The sequence below is a fragment of the Sebastes umbrosus genome, chromosome 19 (assembly GCF_015220745.1).
Source record: "Sebastes umbrosus isolate fSebUmb1 chromosome 19, fSebUmb1.pri, whole genome shotgun sequence".
NCBI classification, from domain to species: Eukaryota; Metazoa; Chordata; class Actinopteri; order Perciformes; family Sebastidae; genus Sebastes; species Sebastes umbrosus.
In genome coordinates this window covers 20,805,593-20,823,892 of record NC_051287.1, presented here as the reverse complement: position 1 = coordinate 20,823,892, position 18,300 = coordinate 20,805,593, and the positions used below count along the sequence as shown (strand labels likewise).

The 18,300-nt window shown below is 41.2% G+C and overlaps 1 protein-coding gene across 1 annotated transcript; it reads right to left on the bottom strand.

The window, feature by feature from the left end:
• Positions 1–258: 258 nt before the first annotated feature.
• On the bottom strand, positions 259–18,185 carry LOC119478596 (sushi domain-containing protein 2-like). The gene is made up of 11 exons (XM_037753429.1): positions 18,176–18,185; positions 17,618–17,656; positions 17,249–17,447; positions 16,980–17,131; positions 16,685–16,852; positions 16,413–16,587; positions 15,122–15,323; positions 14,463–14,548; positions 1,904–2,143; positions 554–648; positions 259–468 (listed from the first exon to the last, which is right to left on the bottom strand). Exons 1-11 carry the CDS (start codon positions 18,183–18,185, stop codon positions 275–277), a joined length of 1,560 nt encoding a protein of 519 aa, XP_037609357.1. The 3' UTR covers positions 259–274.
• Between the last annotated feature and the right edge of the window lie 115 nt (positions 18,186–18,300).

The window sequence follows — 18,300 nt, the reverse complement described above, 5'->3', positions numbered from 1 at the left end:
TGGGTATAAGATAGGCCTAAAATATGGTGAAGGAAGGGGCCATAGTTGCATTGCTAAGTTCTTGATGCGTGCATTTTTATCAATCAAAGGTCTTATAAGTAATTCTCACTTACAGAAATATTTGTGTAAAAAGGTCATGAGAGTGATTTCAATTTTGTGCATTTCAACACTTCAGAGCTGATTGGATGGATCAAATGATGCATACAAGGACACACACACACACACATGCATGCTCAAATCAGAAGATCAGAATCATTGGACAGGACTGATTTCATTATTTATTCATACTGGGAACCACGCAGCTCGTGTCTTCTCCAGACCACAGGCCGTTCTCCTGGCATACGCGCTCTGCCGATCCTTTGAGAGTGTAGCCGTCATCGCAGGAAAGCTGCACCTTAGCTCCTTGCAAATATGTGGTCCCATTCTTCTCTCCATTAGCCGGAGGTGAAAGCCATCCACAAGATATCACTGCACAGTATAACAATAACTATCAGCGAAACCATCTAAATGTACATTATAATCACTTTTTCATTATATGATTTTATACTCTCACCTCGCTTTAGATCCTCCACAAGAGAAACGTGACTCTGGAAAGACTCCTTGGAAGCGTTTCCCATTCTTGGACTACGACCTACCAGGATGTCATACCTACAGGACAGAGGTACGGATCAGAAAAAGAGCTGCTGTAGTTAAGAAAATGAATTTGCTGCAATAGAAATGGCTTGCATTTAGATAAAGTTGAAAATTGAATTATTAGAAGTCAGGATGTCGTTACTTTTAACCCCTTTATGGGTCAAACCATAGAAAAAAATAGGAGTAGGAGGGTCATTGAACAGTTTGCTGTGTTATTTGACTAGTACAAAAGAAAATGGCGATAGTTGTTAATTGTTATGGTGACAACAGAACCCACGTTAGTGGCGCTGTAAAGTGTGTGGTCGCAGCTCGCCAGGAAGAGAACGGACGCAGCTTCTGGAGACAGTTCAACTCATTTTCTGTTATCAGTGCAGCACCAAAGCCTGGCGGAACCTGCCCAAGAGCTAACCAGCTTGTCATCGTTACTGCAAAACTTCACCTCAGTGAGTCCGTGAAGATGGCTTAGTTTATGTGGAAGTCAGCCGCTATGGCAACAATACACATAAAAATTGACGTCGCTCTGACCTTCCTGCTACGCTGATTTGGGAATGTCCATTCTATTTCTATGGGTCAAACGCTGAAAGCACCTCGTCCTACATTTCCCATAATGCAACTGGTCTTTTGTGGGATCTCCTTGCCTGGTCAATGCCCATGTTTTTCAAACCCATAACTCTAGTTTGCAATGAAGGCTTTTCGTACTCTACGCAAGCCTCAGCCGAGATAACCTGATGACATCACTGTGACATCATCAGGGTTATTTTGTAAGACTTTAGAAAGCTCCCTTCTGAGCCACAAAAGACACAGTTTTACGGCGAATTCACACGAGAGCAGTGGCGAAGTGCGGCCTGCAGCGAGCTGCCATGCAGTGTCTATGAAAAGCTGCGGCCGTTTGATTCTGCGGCGAAGTGCGGCCAAACAAAAGTTGGGAAAAGTTTAACTTTTAGTGGCGAAATGCAGCCAGAGAATGCCTACAGCCAATCAGTAAACAGATCATGTGACTCCTGTGACATGTTGACCTACGCTACAAAGAATTTCTTCCGGCCTGAAACACATGAATATGCCTCTCAGCCGCAGAAAACTGTAATTATTGCGACGAGCCGCTGCCTGTTGGGAATTTGGCGTTATGACGAGTAAACTGAACTTCATGAGTAAAATTGGCAGATTGCCCCTTTAAGAGAATTGAGTTCATTCTTACTGAGATGGCCAACGTTCATTATTATTATAATGAATAAAAGTAGATAAAAAGTAGATAAAAGTCTTCTTGTCATACCTACAGAACTGAGCGCCCTCTCCAGAGCATAACTCAGATGCCTGATTGGCTAATGGATCATCTGGATTCTCAGGGACAGAAAACACTGGAATAAAACTAACGTCATGTCTGGGAGCGTAGTTATATGCGTCCAGAAGATATTCTGAATCATATGTGAACAAGGCAGACTCGTTGTTGACGGCCCCTGTAAGACAAAAAGAAAGATACACAGCATTAAAAGTACGGAAATTTAAGTGGAACCTTTGCAACATTATCTGCTGATGTTTCATAAAATGAGTGATTTCCTAGAATGCAAATGCCTGATCTATGCATGAAAAGACAAAAAAGAGAAGTATGTATTCCCACTATGAAAGGGTAACTTGAAGGGGACATGACCCCAAACTGGAAACAGTGTGACAAGAAATGGAGTGGCGAAAAGACCTTAAACTTTGGTGACCTGCGTTTAATTCTTCCTGACTAATATCCCAAATAATCTCTACTGTGAGACAGGAACACAAACAACCTGGCCAAAGTCCTGATCTTACTCTCGTAGTTGCCTAATGTTAGTGTGGTATATTCTCAGGTCTTGCACCGGATAGTGGGGCCCCTAATTGTAAACAGATGTGTAAGAAGCATACGTGGAGACCTAGGGTCACAGGATATGTCCAGGGGCTGAAAGATAAACATTTAGGACAAAGGAGCCATACAGGGTCATATCCTCAGAGCAGATGCTGCATGATATGACCCCGTTATAAGGAGGTGCGAGAGCCCCGAAGTGCAGGACTTTCAGATTTGACTTGAGACCTCCGGACGCTCTAGACGTTCGTTATGACATTTGTTGCTTGTTTGTAATAAACTCTATTATACCAGCAAGAACAGTGTCCGCGGAGCATCCTTTCTCATCACTTCAACAGCACTGTCGCAGGCAAGATACTACAAACCTTGGCGTCACGAACAGGATCGGAGGTGGCCTCAGCGGTTTACTGCTGCAACTTCACAAACGGTGAGTGCACCCGATTGAATGCTGGTCGTAAATTGGGGCTGTTATGTGGAGTTGTTTGGCCACACCGTAAATTAAGAACCTTCTTGTTATGGACATGTGCTGTTGATTTGATGTTTAAAGTGAGACTCCGTGCTAAATTTAATGGAAAAAGGGGGAATGAATAGAGAAAAGATATAAAGTGAAGAAAAGAAGTATGAGAAATACAAGGAATAGTTTAGAATAGCTTCATGGTAACGATAAGGTGGGCTAAATAGTATTTGTGCAAGATTAATGAAGAGGGGCCCTCAACTTCTTAACAGTAAGACACATGCATATTAGTCACTGTGTAACGATAAGCTCTGACATAGTCTGGAATTAAGTTAGAAAGACAAAATTGGGAAACCTGGATCCAGGTAATTTGAATAAATAAATGTAAAGAGTGTTAAGAGACAGAAAAGGAAATAAAGGAAATAAAGGAAATAAAGGAAATGATCATATGACAGCCGCAAATCGGATAGGTTAGTAGCCCTCTAGTGGAGGAGCATTGTAGTACGGGCCGATTAAAACCTGAAACAACATCTTATGGTCAGTTTAATAACTGGAGAGTGTAGAATCACAATTCGATTGACCGTTACCACTCTGACGCTTGTTGACGAACGGTGTTCAAGAAGCAGCCTCTCATCGGAGATTTTACACCTCATAGGTAGCAGAAATTTTACGAGAAAAAGTAAGGAAATAGCGGCAGAAAGCATGCTGTACGAATGAAGGTATCTAAAGTTGGAGTGAAAAAAAAAAAAAAAATGTGTGTGCGTGTTTACTTTGGGATGAGATGCAGCTGGGAAAAATGTGTGTGCGTAAAAGGGAAGATGTGTGTGCGTTGGAGTTGGAGTGCTGAAATGTGTGTGTGTGATACTTGGCTGCTGATGTGTTCAAGATGTGTGCCATAAAATGGTTAGGAAGAGAATAAGTGTGTGCGTAAAGTTAAAAGTAAGAAAGAACACATTAGGATTGAATAACCATATATAGGTGGGGATTTGAGAACAGAACATGTAATAATTTGTAAAGATAGATACGTGGCCCGATATATTGTATAAAACAATGAGCTTCTTGCTTTTTTCTAAAGAAGACTAATGAATTGAATGATATATTGTATAAAACAATGAGCTTCTTGCTTTTTTCTAAGAAGACTAATGAATTGAATGATATATTGTATAAAACAATGAGCTTCTTGCCTTTTTCTAAGAAGACTAATGAATTGAATAATGGAGTGTATAAAACCATGAGCTTCTTATAAAATACTAATGAATTGAACGAGTTAGTAATTAAAACATGAGCTCTTCTTAAAAGGGACGTTATATAATAAATAAACTGTTAAATGCAAAATGAACTTCTCTAAGAAGGGTAGTGTTTGAAACCCCCCCCCCCTCTCTCTCTTCTCAAAATTCCTTTCGATGACCCTTTCTTGGGAGATACAGAAAATTCCTTTGCCATTTGAACTGTTTGGTCCAGTGGGGTTCACTAAGTGCTTTAATGTTTAGGTAGGGGTTTAAGTTAGGAATAAAATTTATGATGCTGTTAAAAGGGACCTAATGGGTTCACAAGAGACTAAACCATTGCTTGTTTTTTGTCTGTTATGTCATTTATGGTGAATGAGAATTGAGACGGGAGGAAAGACAGAGGCTCCGGCGCATCACGGAGGGTGGCTTGCTGACGTTCAAGGGGGGCTTCCGTTTCAATCTACTAAAGGCCGGTACAAATTTATCCACAGACTCTTTAACAAAAAAACAAAACCTGCATTTCCATATTTGTATATGTTCTCAGTCGTAAGCGATATTGATGGTATACATATAAACCTGCTTTCATTTATAAACCATAAGAGAATACTGACCTGCTCCTATACACATGAAAGAGTACATGCTCTAGGCAGTTGAGAGAAATAAATAAATGAATAAATAGAAAACTTGGCAACCGATTGATCAGCTAATGCATTTGATTAATTAATGGCATCTGATTGTTTAGTCTAACCTCTGCTGACAATTGCAGATGTTCATTTATGTTATTGCGCGTGGTTTGTCTGATCTGTGATGTGGTGGACATTCAATGTGGTGATTGTTTGACGATTTGAGCTGAATATTTGATTAATTGGATAATTGATCATTTGATTAATTGGATAAGTGGATGTTTGATTAATTGGATAGTTGGGTGTTTGATTGATTGGATACTTGATTATTTGATTGATTGGATAGTTGGATACTGGATTGTTTGATTAATTGGATAATTGGATATTTGATTGATTGGATACTTGATTGTTTGATTAATTGGATAATTGGATAATTGGATATTTGGATAATTGATTAATTGGATAATTGGATAATTGGATATTTGGTTAATTGATTAATTGGGTAATTGGGTTAAAAAAAAAAAAAAAAAAAAAAAAAAAAAAAAGGGGGAAGTAATCTAAATAGCCTTGAGTAGTTTTAATTTTAAAAAAGTACTTCTTAAAGTACAATAACGGAACATAAGGAAGCCGTTACAATGGGAAAAAAGAACACTAAAAATCCAAAAGTAATCACTCCTGTTGAGATAGTACAGAAGAATAATCCTTTAATTAAGGGCATCGCAAACATTGCAAAAATATCGGAAAAATGGCACAAACGCTGGCCTGAAATTGACCAACCATGGCCAATAGAGGGGACTCTTAACCCAGATGTAATTAAAATAATGCTGGTACTTGTATCCACATACAAGGCAGAGCAAAAGAAGGGAAAAAAAGGGGAGAAAACGCAAGGAGAAGAGGCAAGTGGAGCTTGGCATTCTCCAGTTGTTTGATGATGAGGGACAGAAACTGATCAAAGCTGCAAATGATAAAAGGGATAAAGTTGCAGAAGAAATAAAACAAAATACAGAAAAAACAGAAAAACTGAAGAAAGACACCACTTCATTGTTCTCACATATGAACCCAGTGAAGGGACCACCACCTTATGAGGTAGGGACAAAGTCTAAGAAAATCTATCCTCAAATCCCGGTGATCAGTCAGGAGGGTGACTACCGTATCAGAAATGAGGAGGACAGAATAATAGAAACAGGACGAGCGGAGACAACTATAACGATGTATCCAAGATCCAAAAGAAAGAATAAAACAAGGTTTGGGTCTGGGAGGCAAAAGCCGGACCATGGAAACGAGAGCGACCAAAGCGATCAGGAAGGGAGCAGGGGAGGATATGACCCCGGAGTCAGGCGGATGTTGGCAAGAGCGGAAATAAGAGGAAACGATAGCTCCAATGACAGTGAGGATGAAGAGAGCCATGAAGAGGAAACCCGGAAGACTTTAAGAAAGATCGAAATAGGCATGGACCGATGCCGCCGCGAACGACAACAAACTGATAGTCCAGAAGAACTAAAAGACCTACAGTACCAGCTAGAGGAATTGTGGCTTCGGAAGGAAGAGTTAGAGAATGAAAACTTCGAACAATCTGCCACGACAACTAGAGCTCGCTCTAGAAAACAGTCGAATCCTAGCAAGATGGGTCCAGTGGTCATCCGAGGACAGAATTTGGAGTATAAACCCTGGCAGAGTACAGATATGTCAAACATACTTGAAAAGTTACCTACTCTTCAAGATGGAGCATATCCTTGGATTTCAAAGCTGGAAGAAATCACAGTAGGAACACATCTGGCCATGGGAGACGTCAAGAGACTGTTGGCTAACCTTCTTGGGATCACAGGTATGGATGAAATTCTACAGAAAGCTGGACTTAATCGATATGTGGGAACTGCTGCGAATGATTCAGAGCTGTTTGCTGCAAGTAGAGGCCAAGTGTGCAGGGCGCTGAAAGATACATTTCCGACAAATGTACATCCTGACAATATTTTCATTGAACCACTGGGACAAGAGGAAAACCCGAGGGCCTATGTGTCGAGAGTTCATCAAGTGTGGAGAAATGTCACAGGAAATGACCCGAATTTGAATCAAATGGAGCAGTCGATTTTGCGAACAAGAATACAGAAGGGGTTGCCCCTGCCAGTGAGAAGCAAATTGGCAGAGGTGGTTGGTCTTGGAAGCATGGCAAAGGGTGTTTATACGGATCATATAGCCCACCAAGTGGAGCTGTATAGGAAAAAGGAACACGATCAAAAAGACCAGGACCAAGAGACCCTCAGGAAACTTAATCAAATACAACTGATGGATAACAAGAGGATGGAGAAGAAGCAGGCTCTGGTTATGCAGAATCAGGCTCCACTAAATCAACAAGTACCACAACCACAGCCGAACCAGGTTCAGCTCCAATCGTTCCAGCCACCGCCGATGGTTCCAGTTGTCTCCTACCCACAGCCAGCTTTTGATCAAGCGCAGCCCTGGAGAGGAAGAGATCAAAGAAATTTCGGAAGAGGAGGAAGGTTTAATCCAAACTTTCAACAGCAATCAAACGAATGTTATAATTGTGGACAACAAGGCCATTTTGCTCGCGAGTGCAACCGGTCTGGAGGAAACTTCAGTGGAGGAAACTTCAGAGGAGGAAACTTCAGAGGAGGATTCAGAGGAGGATTCAGGGGCCAATCAAGGTCACCCAGAGGACCGGTGAACCCTTACAGGGGCCCGGAACCTAGTTACTAGGGGTGCCCGGAAGACTCGAGAGGGGTATGTCAGCTGGTAGTATCAGGGCCGGAGGAAGATCCAATAATAGAGGTGAAAGTAAATAATCGTCCAGTAGAAGTGATGGCGGACAGCGGAGCTGCTTTTACCTGTATTCGGCCTGAAGATGCTATACATCTCCCCATGTCTGATCAATTGATTCGGACAATCGGGTTCGAGGGAGTGAAACAGCTAGTTCCTCTCACTAAACCAATTGAGCTCAGCTATAAAAGGAAGAAGATTACGTTACCCATATTGGTATCAAAACATACACCTATTGCACTTTTGGGAAGAGATGCTATGTGTAAATTGGGGTGTACAATAAAGTGTAAACCAGACGGCTGTCAGGTTGAAATGCCAAACGAGAGAGTTCACCAATCATTGATGACAACAGAGACTGGAGCTTCTGCAGTATGGTGGATCGGAAATCTTAATGAAGATTTTTTTGAGCCAGCTAAGTTGTGGGAAAAGTTTATCATCGTAAATATGCCCGACGCGAAGCTTCCAGAGTATCCATTTCACTGCACGCTCAAGTATTTCAATGATGATGCTCAAATAAACGCAGAAGAATGGTTGAGTCGACAACCAAAACAAGTTCAACTAAATTCAGGCTGTATAATTTTGGGACCACAAGGAGCAGCTATGAAGATACACAAAGATGACTATTTGGACAAAGAGTTTGATATCGAGAAGAGTGTGCCCCATGTGACTTTGTGGTTGCGTGAAGAACATACACCGAAGCAAGTGGGAGAAATGATGGCGGAGGCAGAAGAAGCTGTTTTTACACCAGTAACAAAAAATCTTGCCATCTGGGAGAGTGAGGATCAGAGATTCATTAAGATTATGATCTCGGCTCAAGGATTAGGACAGCCACAAACGGTGCGAATGACACATGAATCCATCTACAGTGCTAAGATGGACTCAGACTCAATGAGAGAAGAGATGCTACAACAAGTTCCAGAATGTTTGTGGGCTCGACATAGTACGGATATTGGACTTGTGAAGTCAGCTCAACCAGTAAGAGTTGAACTCCGACCAGGAGTCAAACCACCTTGGAAGAACCAGTATCCACTGAGTGAAGAGGCAATCCGAGGAATTGAACCACAGATTGAAGGACTTCTTAAGGCAGGTGTTTTAAGGATAACACAGGACCCCCAGAGCAACACGCCTTTGTTGCCGATAAAGAAGCCAGATGATTCATATCGCCTAACACATGATTTAAGAGCGGTCAATGAAGTGGTGGTTGATTTTCCAGCAGAAGTGCCGGATCCACATACTTTGCTAGCCCAACTTCCGCCAAAAGCGACACATTTCACAGTGTTAGATTTATGTGGTGCGTTTTTCAGTGTTCCACTGAGTAGGGAAAGCCAAAGTTTATTTGGGTTCACGTACAATGGACAATCTTATGAGTATGAGAGACTGCCACAAGGATTCAAACATAGTCCTCACATTTTCAATAAAATAGTGAAAGACGATTTGGAGGGGATAGAGCAGGTACTAAAAAGCACTGTAATTCAATATGTGGACGACGTCATCATTTGTTCACCAGATGAGGAGACATGTCATAAGGACTCAATTAAATTGCTACAAATACTGGCAGAGAAGGGTCACAAGGCCTCTCTGAAGAAACTGCAGTATTGTCAGGAGAAGGTAATTTACTTGGGTCAAACAATAACGCAGGGACGCAGAAGCATCTCTGATAGTCATGTGGAGGCTATTCGTAAGGCTCCAAAACCCAGAACAGTCCGAGAGATGATGACATTCCTTGGTATTGCAGGATATTCCTCAGCATGGGTTGAGGATTATGCTAGCTTGACGGGGCCTTTGAGAGCTATGATCAAAGAAACTGGGAATGCTAAGCTACACTGTAATCTGTCCTGGACACAGGATGGCCTTTTGGCATTTGAAACGACAAAAAAGAAGTTGCAAGAGGCTCCGGCGCTAGCAATTCCAGACTACTCTAAGAATTTTGTGTTATATGTATCTACTTCTATTGGGGGTAAATATGCATGCGCAGTTCTTTGTCAACCAACGGGTACGGGGACGAGTCCTCAACCTATTTCGTACTACTCTACGGCTTATTCAGAAGTAGAGTTAGGGTTACCACTGTGTTACAGAGCTATGGTGGGAGTTTCTCTAATGTACGATAAAGCATCATCTGTAACAATGGGTTATCCAGTGACAATTCTTACACATCATAGTCTCAGAAATCTTTTGAATTATGGTAAGAACAACTTGACCCTGTCTAGGCTTAGAGACTATCACAGGCTCTTAGAGCAGGAAGATGTTACCCTAGCAAGGTGTGTTACGGTAAATCCAGCGGAGAATTTGCCAACTCTAGAAGACGGTGAGCCACACGATTGTGTTCAAGAAGCAGAGAAATACTCAAGGCTTAGATCAGATTTACAAGCTCTCCCATTGCATGTGGTGGACCTGGAGTATTGGACTGATGGGTCTTGTTATCGTGTGGGTGATAAATTAAGGGCCGGCTATGCAATAGTAAAAGCCCAAGGAACTGGATTTGCAGTTGAGAAGGCTGAAGAGATACCACAGCCTGCATCTGCACAACTTGCTGAGCTGGTGGGGCTAACTGAAGCGTGTTTGTTGGCAGAAGGGAAGCGAGTGACGATATATACTGACTCTGCATATGCACATAATGTGTGCCACTTGTTTGGAGCAGTGTGGAAGAACCGAGGGTTTAAGAAAACGGATGGTTCGCCGATACAGCATCACGCCCAGATCATGAAATTGTTGCATGCTATGATGAAGCCTAAAGAAATAGCAATAGCTAAATGTGCGGCACATAAGAAGGATGCATCAAGGGTTTCACAAGGGAACAGAGCGGCTGATGAAGCTGCAAAAGCAGTCACAGGAGCAGATAAATTGGGCAAAGTTCTTCTCGTCACGCATGAAGTGAACTTGGAAGACAAAATTACACTCAAAGATGTGATTTTAATGCAGGAAGCTGCTCCTGAAATGGACAAACAGTTGTGGCTAGACCGAGGTGCCACCCGAGATTCTACTGGACTTTGGAGAAATCATGAGGGGCTGATACTATCACCTCCAGACCTGTTGGGTCTGATGATTCAGGAGGCGCATGGCCTAGCTCACGTTGCAAGGGGGGAAGTTAAAAGAAAGATCACAAAAGAGTATGGTTTTTGGGCACCATGTTTGCTTGAACAGATTGACTATGTCATAGGCAGGTGTACTATCTGTCTGAAAAACAATGTTCGGAGGGGAGTGACGGTTCCTCCGGGCCACATCCCAACTCCAAGAGGTCCTATGCGTGAACTAGTTGTGGACTATGTTGACATGATAAAACCGATTGAGGGGAAAAGGTATATGCTAGTCGTGGTGGACAGATTTTCACGATGGCCTGAGGCTTGTCCAACAAAACGAAAAGATGCTCAATCGGTTGCTAAGTTCTTATGCAGAGAGGTCATAAGCAGGTGGGGACTTCCAGATCGAATATCCTCAGACAATGGGAAAGAGTTTGTGGATAAGACGGTGAAATTGATTTTGCAAAAACTAGGAAGTAAACAGCGTCTTGGGGCAGTCTATCATCCGGAAAGTCAAGGGATATGCGAGAGAATGAATGGGGTTCTGAAAAATCGTATTGTCAAAATATGCCAGCACACGGGGTTAAATTGGATAGCAGCGCTTCCATTGGCGTTATTCTTCCTTGTAAATGTGGAATAGGAAATAGCCGTATTAACTATTTTCCCAAGTGGGAAAATAGTCGTGGAGAGGATGTGGAGTTGATACCTCCTGGAAACTACGGTCCGCCTTATAATCAAAGGAAGTACTTATTGTACAATGATATAAGGTATAAGAAAGTTGTGGATGATTGTTCGCTTGCTGTGCGCAACCTTGCATGGGAAGATGAAGGGGAATATATGTGTACATATCGAGAGCCAGAGTTTAAATTTGTTCCATCTAGCCACTCTTGGATTGAAAGTTACGTAAGTCGTAAGGTGAGACTTATGATAACAAACCTAAGACCTGTTGAAGTAACCACTGCAAAGGTAAATAACACACGGATAGGGACTGCTACTTTAAATTTGAAATCAATAAATAATGATAATGCGTTCAATCAGAGTACTACCTTGGTGACAACATTAACGCCTAGGAAATTGGAGAAGGTGACACAGACACTTGATAAAGTATCCTTCCATTTTAAATATCTCATATGATTATAATCATATTATTTACCTCTGTTTTTGCTTGCGTAGTTTGTAGTGTTGATTTGTTATTTTTTCGAGACTTTGTTTAGTCTCAAAAGGGGGGTATGGCAACAAATGAACAATATGATTAATGGACAATATGATTTCTAATTTTACATATAGAAGTGTTCTTATTCTGTGTTTGATGTTTTAATTTGTATCTGTTCTGTATGCAAAAGATACTGGTTTTCTTGTCTTTCATTCTAGAACATATTGGGGGAAGACCACTGTGAGGGTGATGGATTGTCGGGGACTCCGATGGGCTGAATGGGGTCAGACACGTCAAACATGAAAATACGAATGGTCTGAAAAACTTTGAACGTGGACTGGCGATATAACATCCAGAGTCAAGACGCCATCGATACTACACCGGAGTCAAGGCTGCTGAGAAACTGCAGCGTTATACAGTCTTATGTCTTCTCTTAAGATGTTACATTAGTATTCTTAAAAATGAATTGTTTTTTGTGTATTACATGCTTGGCAAATGATGGTTTCTAAATATAATGGGACCTCAGATGTTTTCTTTTTCTCGATGTTTAGGGACAGTGGGGTAGGCAGGAAAAGGTCCATAGAAAGGTGCGATGGGTTGACCAGCCTGACTTTGGACATTGTTTTGTTTTAATTTGCTGAGAGTTCCATATGTATTTGCTTAAAGTCATTTCCATACACAAATTGCTAAATTTCCTCATTTCAGTATTATGGAGTACTACGTATGGTCGCCTTGGCAGAGGGACCGTGAGAGAATTTTCCTGTCTACATTGTTTAATGGATATTTCAAGAAAGATTAGCTGCCTGACAGGTTTTTCACTCTCACTTTTATACTCCATACAGTAGTTTCAATGGTAAAAAGGGCAGGTTGTTAAATTTGTCATGTTAATACACCTGTATGTCTCTTCTTTTATTTTTTCGAGACTTTGTAAGTCCCGAAGGGGGGAATATGTGGTATATTCTCAGGTCTTGCACCGGATAGTGGGGCCCCTAATTGTAAACAGATGTGTAAGAAGCATACGTGGAGACCTAGGGTCACAGGATATGTCCAGGGGCTGAAAGATAAACATTTAGGACAAAGGAGCCATACAGGGTCATATCCTCAGAGCAGATGCTGCATGATATGACCCCGTTATAAGGAGGTGCGAGAGCCCCGAAGTGCAGGACTTTCAGATTTGACTTGAGACCTCCGGACGCTCTAGACGTTCGTTATGACATTTGTTGCTTGTTTGTAATAAACTCTATTATACCAGCAAGAACAGTGTCCGCGGAGCATCCTTTCTCATCACTTCAACAGCACTGTCGCAGGCAAGATACTACATTAGCCTTAACTAAATTTGTTTTACTTATCGATCGAACTAATCATTACCTACTCTACCAATTCACATATTTACATTATGAATGTGTTTGTCATTATGTGGGTGACATCTCATCTCTCTCGAGTATTGCTGAAAGAACATACTCTTAATTCACATCAAATTCCACGCCTATTTAACTACATTTCAAGAGGTTTTGTTGGGTATATAGCTCACACAGCTCATACATAAAAGTAGGTTCACAATAGGACATGGTGAGGGGCTTCGGGGGGAGAGGGGAGAGCGGAGAGAGGAGAGAGAGGAGAGAGCAGCTCGAGGGGATGCAGGATTTTGCGTTTTCCGGATTTCTACGCACTGCAGCTTTAAGTCTTATATAAATACTGTGAAAGTATCGAAACGCTCAATCCACAGGGAAATAGACACACCCCGTATTCAGAAACTCTGCATTTGAAACAAGCTGTGAGGATTTCTGTCCATTTGTGATGTCACAAATATACAATATTTAGACCCTTTACACAGATTTAAACGTAAAAATTCGAAATGTGTCCCAGTTTATTCTTGGTTGCAGTGTATGTGAATGTCATCAGCTGATAGGAAGTACACATGGACCCAAGCTGTTTCATAGCAACGCAATTCTGTTGCAATTTCGTCGCAAAATTAGAGAGTTTACCATGCAAATTATATACATGTAAATACTGGGGCTGTGTCCAAAATCATTCAGTCATTCACTTCTCCCTACTCACTATCCAGGGAGTTCTATGTAGAGGACTATATAGTGAGCTCATCTGCAAAATAAGACACTTTTGGACACTACTCAGGTCATGTTCTCTGCGCCTTTTATTACGTCATTGCTGTCGCACAATTAAAACAAGCCAGATCAACGTCTGCTGGGATCCATACTGTATGTAAACTATTTTATTGAGTTGTCTCTTAGCGAACTGCTCTGACTTAATTTAAGTTCCCCTTGGTAAGCAGTGATGCAGTGTATGAGACTAGGGCTTTTATTGTGAAAGGTAAGAATTAATTGTGACTGTTTCAATAAGCGTATTTTCCCAAATTGATAAATACAAAGTACTTTGTGGCCGTTTGTGTAGTGATGCGCTGCTCTGCTCATATTAAATACATTATTTTTGCGCCACAACTAAATGGATTTTGTCTCGTCCATCTGCCATTTTTCAATCAGCGCAATGCATGAAGGTATATAGTGTTCGGTTCGTGACCATCGTTGTCCACTACTTTTTACGATACATTGTGGGGCACTTTGAGTCCACTACATAGGGTATAATAATTCTCACTAAACGTTCGGACAGCACTACAAAATGGCAAACGCCCTATATAGGATGCATTGCTAATGATGTAAATGCATTTGTGCTACTTAGAATATAATCTTGACACCCGACCGTGAGGACAAGTATACAGTTGTGAGTGAAGGACTCACCTAGCTTGTATAGCCCTCACACAGTGAACACTCCCAGGGTGGTAGGTGCACACGCTCCCCTTCTCTATATCACAGCCATAGTCAGTCTGAGGAGAGAGAGACACAGCGTCTGTAACCAGGCCGCCAAATGTGCATTTCACTGTGTTCATGTATATACTGCAGTTCAGAATAGTCCTCATCAATACACTCCGTCACTAGCTGCACACATGCAGTTTCAACACTCTATATGTCACTCACCTGCCATTGGAAGACTAATGGCTTTGCCTAACCCTAACTGTAAATAAGATAAAAGGCATAAGATCGATGCTGAAACGTGTTCAGCTTGCAGAGAATGCTTGTAAATGCAACAGTTAGGGGAGACCTCCCCTTGACTTTTAACTGATAAGCAGTGAGCATTAGTGAAAGGGTACGGCCAACGACAATCACCATAAATACATTGAGTAACGACATACTTTTATCTAGCTAGATCCCAGCTCATAAAAGGAAATGCCTGTACTGTGATGATGTCATTCAGGTAATCTGAGATGTATTAGCTTGCATGTGTGTTTTATGGTTTATCTTTCAATGACGTACTGATTGTCTGCTTATGCCTGTGTGTCCAAAGATAGATAGATAGATAGACAGCCAAATCTAAACTTGCCACTATTCTTCACACTTACATGAAACCTCCCAGTGTCTGCTCTCGCTTGAGCCAGAGTGCAGGGACAGTCTATGATCTCACTGAGGAAGTTGGGCAGCTGATTTTCCAGCTGGTCCCATGCTACACATTTCTCCAGGGCCCAAGCTGTTGAGTTCCACCTGAACTTCTCTTCCAGATGCCAGGCCAGAGCGTGATCCTCAGTCCATACGGCTTGTACATTCCTAAATGAAACACATGACAAGTATTGTACAGCTAACAACTCAAATACTGTTTTTTTATGACAGTCATCTATATCAGTGGTTCCCAACCTGGGGTCTGGGCCCCACTTAGGGCGCACCAGAATTTGTCTGCTCTGCTGTTTTTCAAAATTAGATTTGCTCATGTATAACTAAAATCTTAAAAACACACTTACTGGATAATTTATACAAAAGTCTGTATTTGAAACTATTTAAAAAGGTATATTTTTTGCTGCTTGATTGCAAAATCTAACATAATATTTTGCTTCGATCCATATTTGTTGGCGTTTAGCCTTTCAAGGACAACATTTTCACTGGGGTCAAAAACCTATTTACTCTCCCACTTGACGCACACACAGGGAGGCCCACACCTGAATTCATGGGACGGTTTAGCAGCAATCTAGCAACGCCATAACTTACATTTATTTAACCACAATAACTAAAAGTCTATTTTTGGCTCTAACACTATTATAGTGAATGAAGTCGTTACCAAAAAAAGCTCATACTATGTATTTGCAGTTGCATTCACTGAGCGAATCCATCAAGACAGGAAAGACTTCAGGCAATCAAGTCTTATTAGAAGACTAACGTTTCGACGCCAACTGCGTCTTCATCTGAGTTTTTTTTTGTTTTTGTTTTTGTTTTTTGACTCTGATGAAGACATAGTTGGCGTTGAAACGTTTTCTAAACGTCTTCTAATAAAGTTGATTACCTTAAATCCGTGTGCTCCAGTGTGCTTTGGACCTGCTCTCTGAAGTCTCTCCTGTTACAAAATGCCCTGTTTTGTGAGCACCGGACAGGCTTACTATTCCTTGTGAAACGATTGAAGCACGTTTAACCTCCTTTCTTTGAATCCATCAAGACGTCATAACTTTATTTATGTGGATGAAACTGACGAGTTCTATTCATTAAAGAAAGTTGCATCACTTTATTCAAATTGATTATTTTGTTTGAGGATTTGTCATTTTTTTTAGGGTGATGACGTTCAGCTTTTCTTAGATACAAGTAGGGGAGGTTTCAAGGACAATAGGTTGGGAACCACTGATCTGTATTATAGGAAGTGTTCATACATACCACATGCCATCAGGGTTGGTACTGAGGCTGATACGTAGAGAGCCAAGCTCCCAACTTGCAAAGCCGTTCTCTGCTGGTTTGGGCAAAAAGCTAAAGGAACCATTGTTGAGCTGATCCTTTGCAAGTGAGTACAGGTACTCCCACTCACCCTTCCAGTCGGATGTATAGGGTTTTCCTTGAGAGAAACATTTTACAGAATTCAGCGTTTTTACCCAATTAATAATCATGTGATCTACAAAGTGTAAACGCAGTGTATAAATAGGCGTACTCACCTGTCTCCTTGTATCCCCAGAGCTCTATATTGACCCTCTCTGCTCTGACCAAAGAGGTATTCCATGTCATCTCAAGAGTGCCTCCAACTCCCGGTGTACCATAGTACTGCCATTTTGTCGAGTTGACCAGAGTCGCCTTAAAGTGGGCATCTAACTTGCCAGTATGTACTGTAGCAACACATTTGAATCAAATAAATCATATATCAAGGTCAGTTTGACACTAAATTGTAAAGAATGCGTTGTGTGGAAGAGTTTTGAGGTCATCCTCTCAAGAATATATAGACAGTTACTGTACCTGAGAGCCAGGTTGCATCTCTATTGAATGTAGTGCCATTATCAGAGGAGATGCGCAAGGGAACCCATCCTGTTTCATACAATAGTGGGGAGATACAATGGCCTCTACTGTTTTCATCCACATACCCTACAGTATCGATATTGTCCTTGAACCTGCCATTATAAAAGAATAATCAGCGTGTTTCTATACTGTACTGTATAATATTATAATTTATCTTAACCATAATCGAAAGGAATTTGTAAACATCGAGGTGTAAAAGAAAGTCTTACCTGCATACAATCTCTGAACTGTTACTGAAACTCACATCAGGGACAATAAAATCTGTCCCGCCCAAAATGACCCCGGAATATGGAAAGATTTCCACACAGTACTCTTTATAGTCTGTGCAGCAGGTCTTGAGAGACGTGCATGTCGAGTGGCATGAACATGACCCAGAATTTTCCCCACACAGTCTTTCACATGTCTGTCCTGTACAAAATAAAGAGGAATAGGGCTTAAGTACAGAGTCTAGAGTGTGCCACAGGTTTCATTTTGAAATTTATGAATCTAAAAGCAATTTATGGTTATAGTATTTTTTCCAACTGTCAGAGACGAAATTCAATATATATTACAATTTAGTTTGAGTGTGTACTACTTACCTAATGTCATGCAGATACATGAAACCAGAAGGACAAATACTACTGTGAATACTTATGTACATGTGATTTTTTCGTTTTTTATTTTTAATAAATTTGCAAAAAAAATTCAAAAAAACTTTTTTCACATTATCATTATGGGGTATTGAGTGTAGAATTCTGAGGAAAAAATTAATTGAATCCATTTTGGAATAAGGCTGTAACATAACAAAATGTGGAAAAAGTGAAGCGCTGTGAATACTTTCCGGATGCACTGTATACAGACTGATGAAAGCTTTACTTTTTTGGGGGGGGAATATGAGGATTTGAGAATTTTTTCTGAACAGTTTACTGGCAGAGCTGTAAGACTTCTGTCATTTTCTTTTCATGTTGGTCTTTGTGTTGTCCAGCAGAGTGTGCTGCAGATTAAATTATACTGCACAATTCAATGCTGCCTTCACTGAGACAAAATTTAATAATTCAGAAGACAACAAGTTACACTTTTATGCCCCACGTCCTCATTTGTTTCCTGGCCACCCATTCGGCATCACCTTAAAGTTGAGGGTAGATCTAATTCTTTACCTGACTTCATCGCAAAAAGTGTGTTGATTTCCCTCAGAGGTTTTATTACCCAACATGAAAACAATCCTGGAGGAGGGGACATGTAAGGCCAGCAGTAGGCCAGTAGGGGGAGCTGCCACCTCAGG

What these genes read in the sequence shown, in the direction of transcription:
- LOC119478596 (XM_037753429.1), bottom strand. An exon ending in AGATGCAACCTGGCTCTCAG is followed by an intron (nt 16,853 to 16,979) that starts GTACAGTAACTG and finishes GTGTTGCTACAG; the next exon opens with TACATACTGGCAAGTTAGAT. An exon ending in GAGGGCGCTCAGTTCTGTAG is followed by an intron (nt 649 to 1,903) that starts GTATGACAAGAA and finishes TCTGTCCTGTAG; the next exon opens with GTATGACATCCTGGTAGGTC.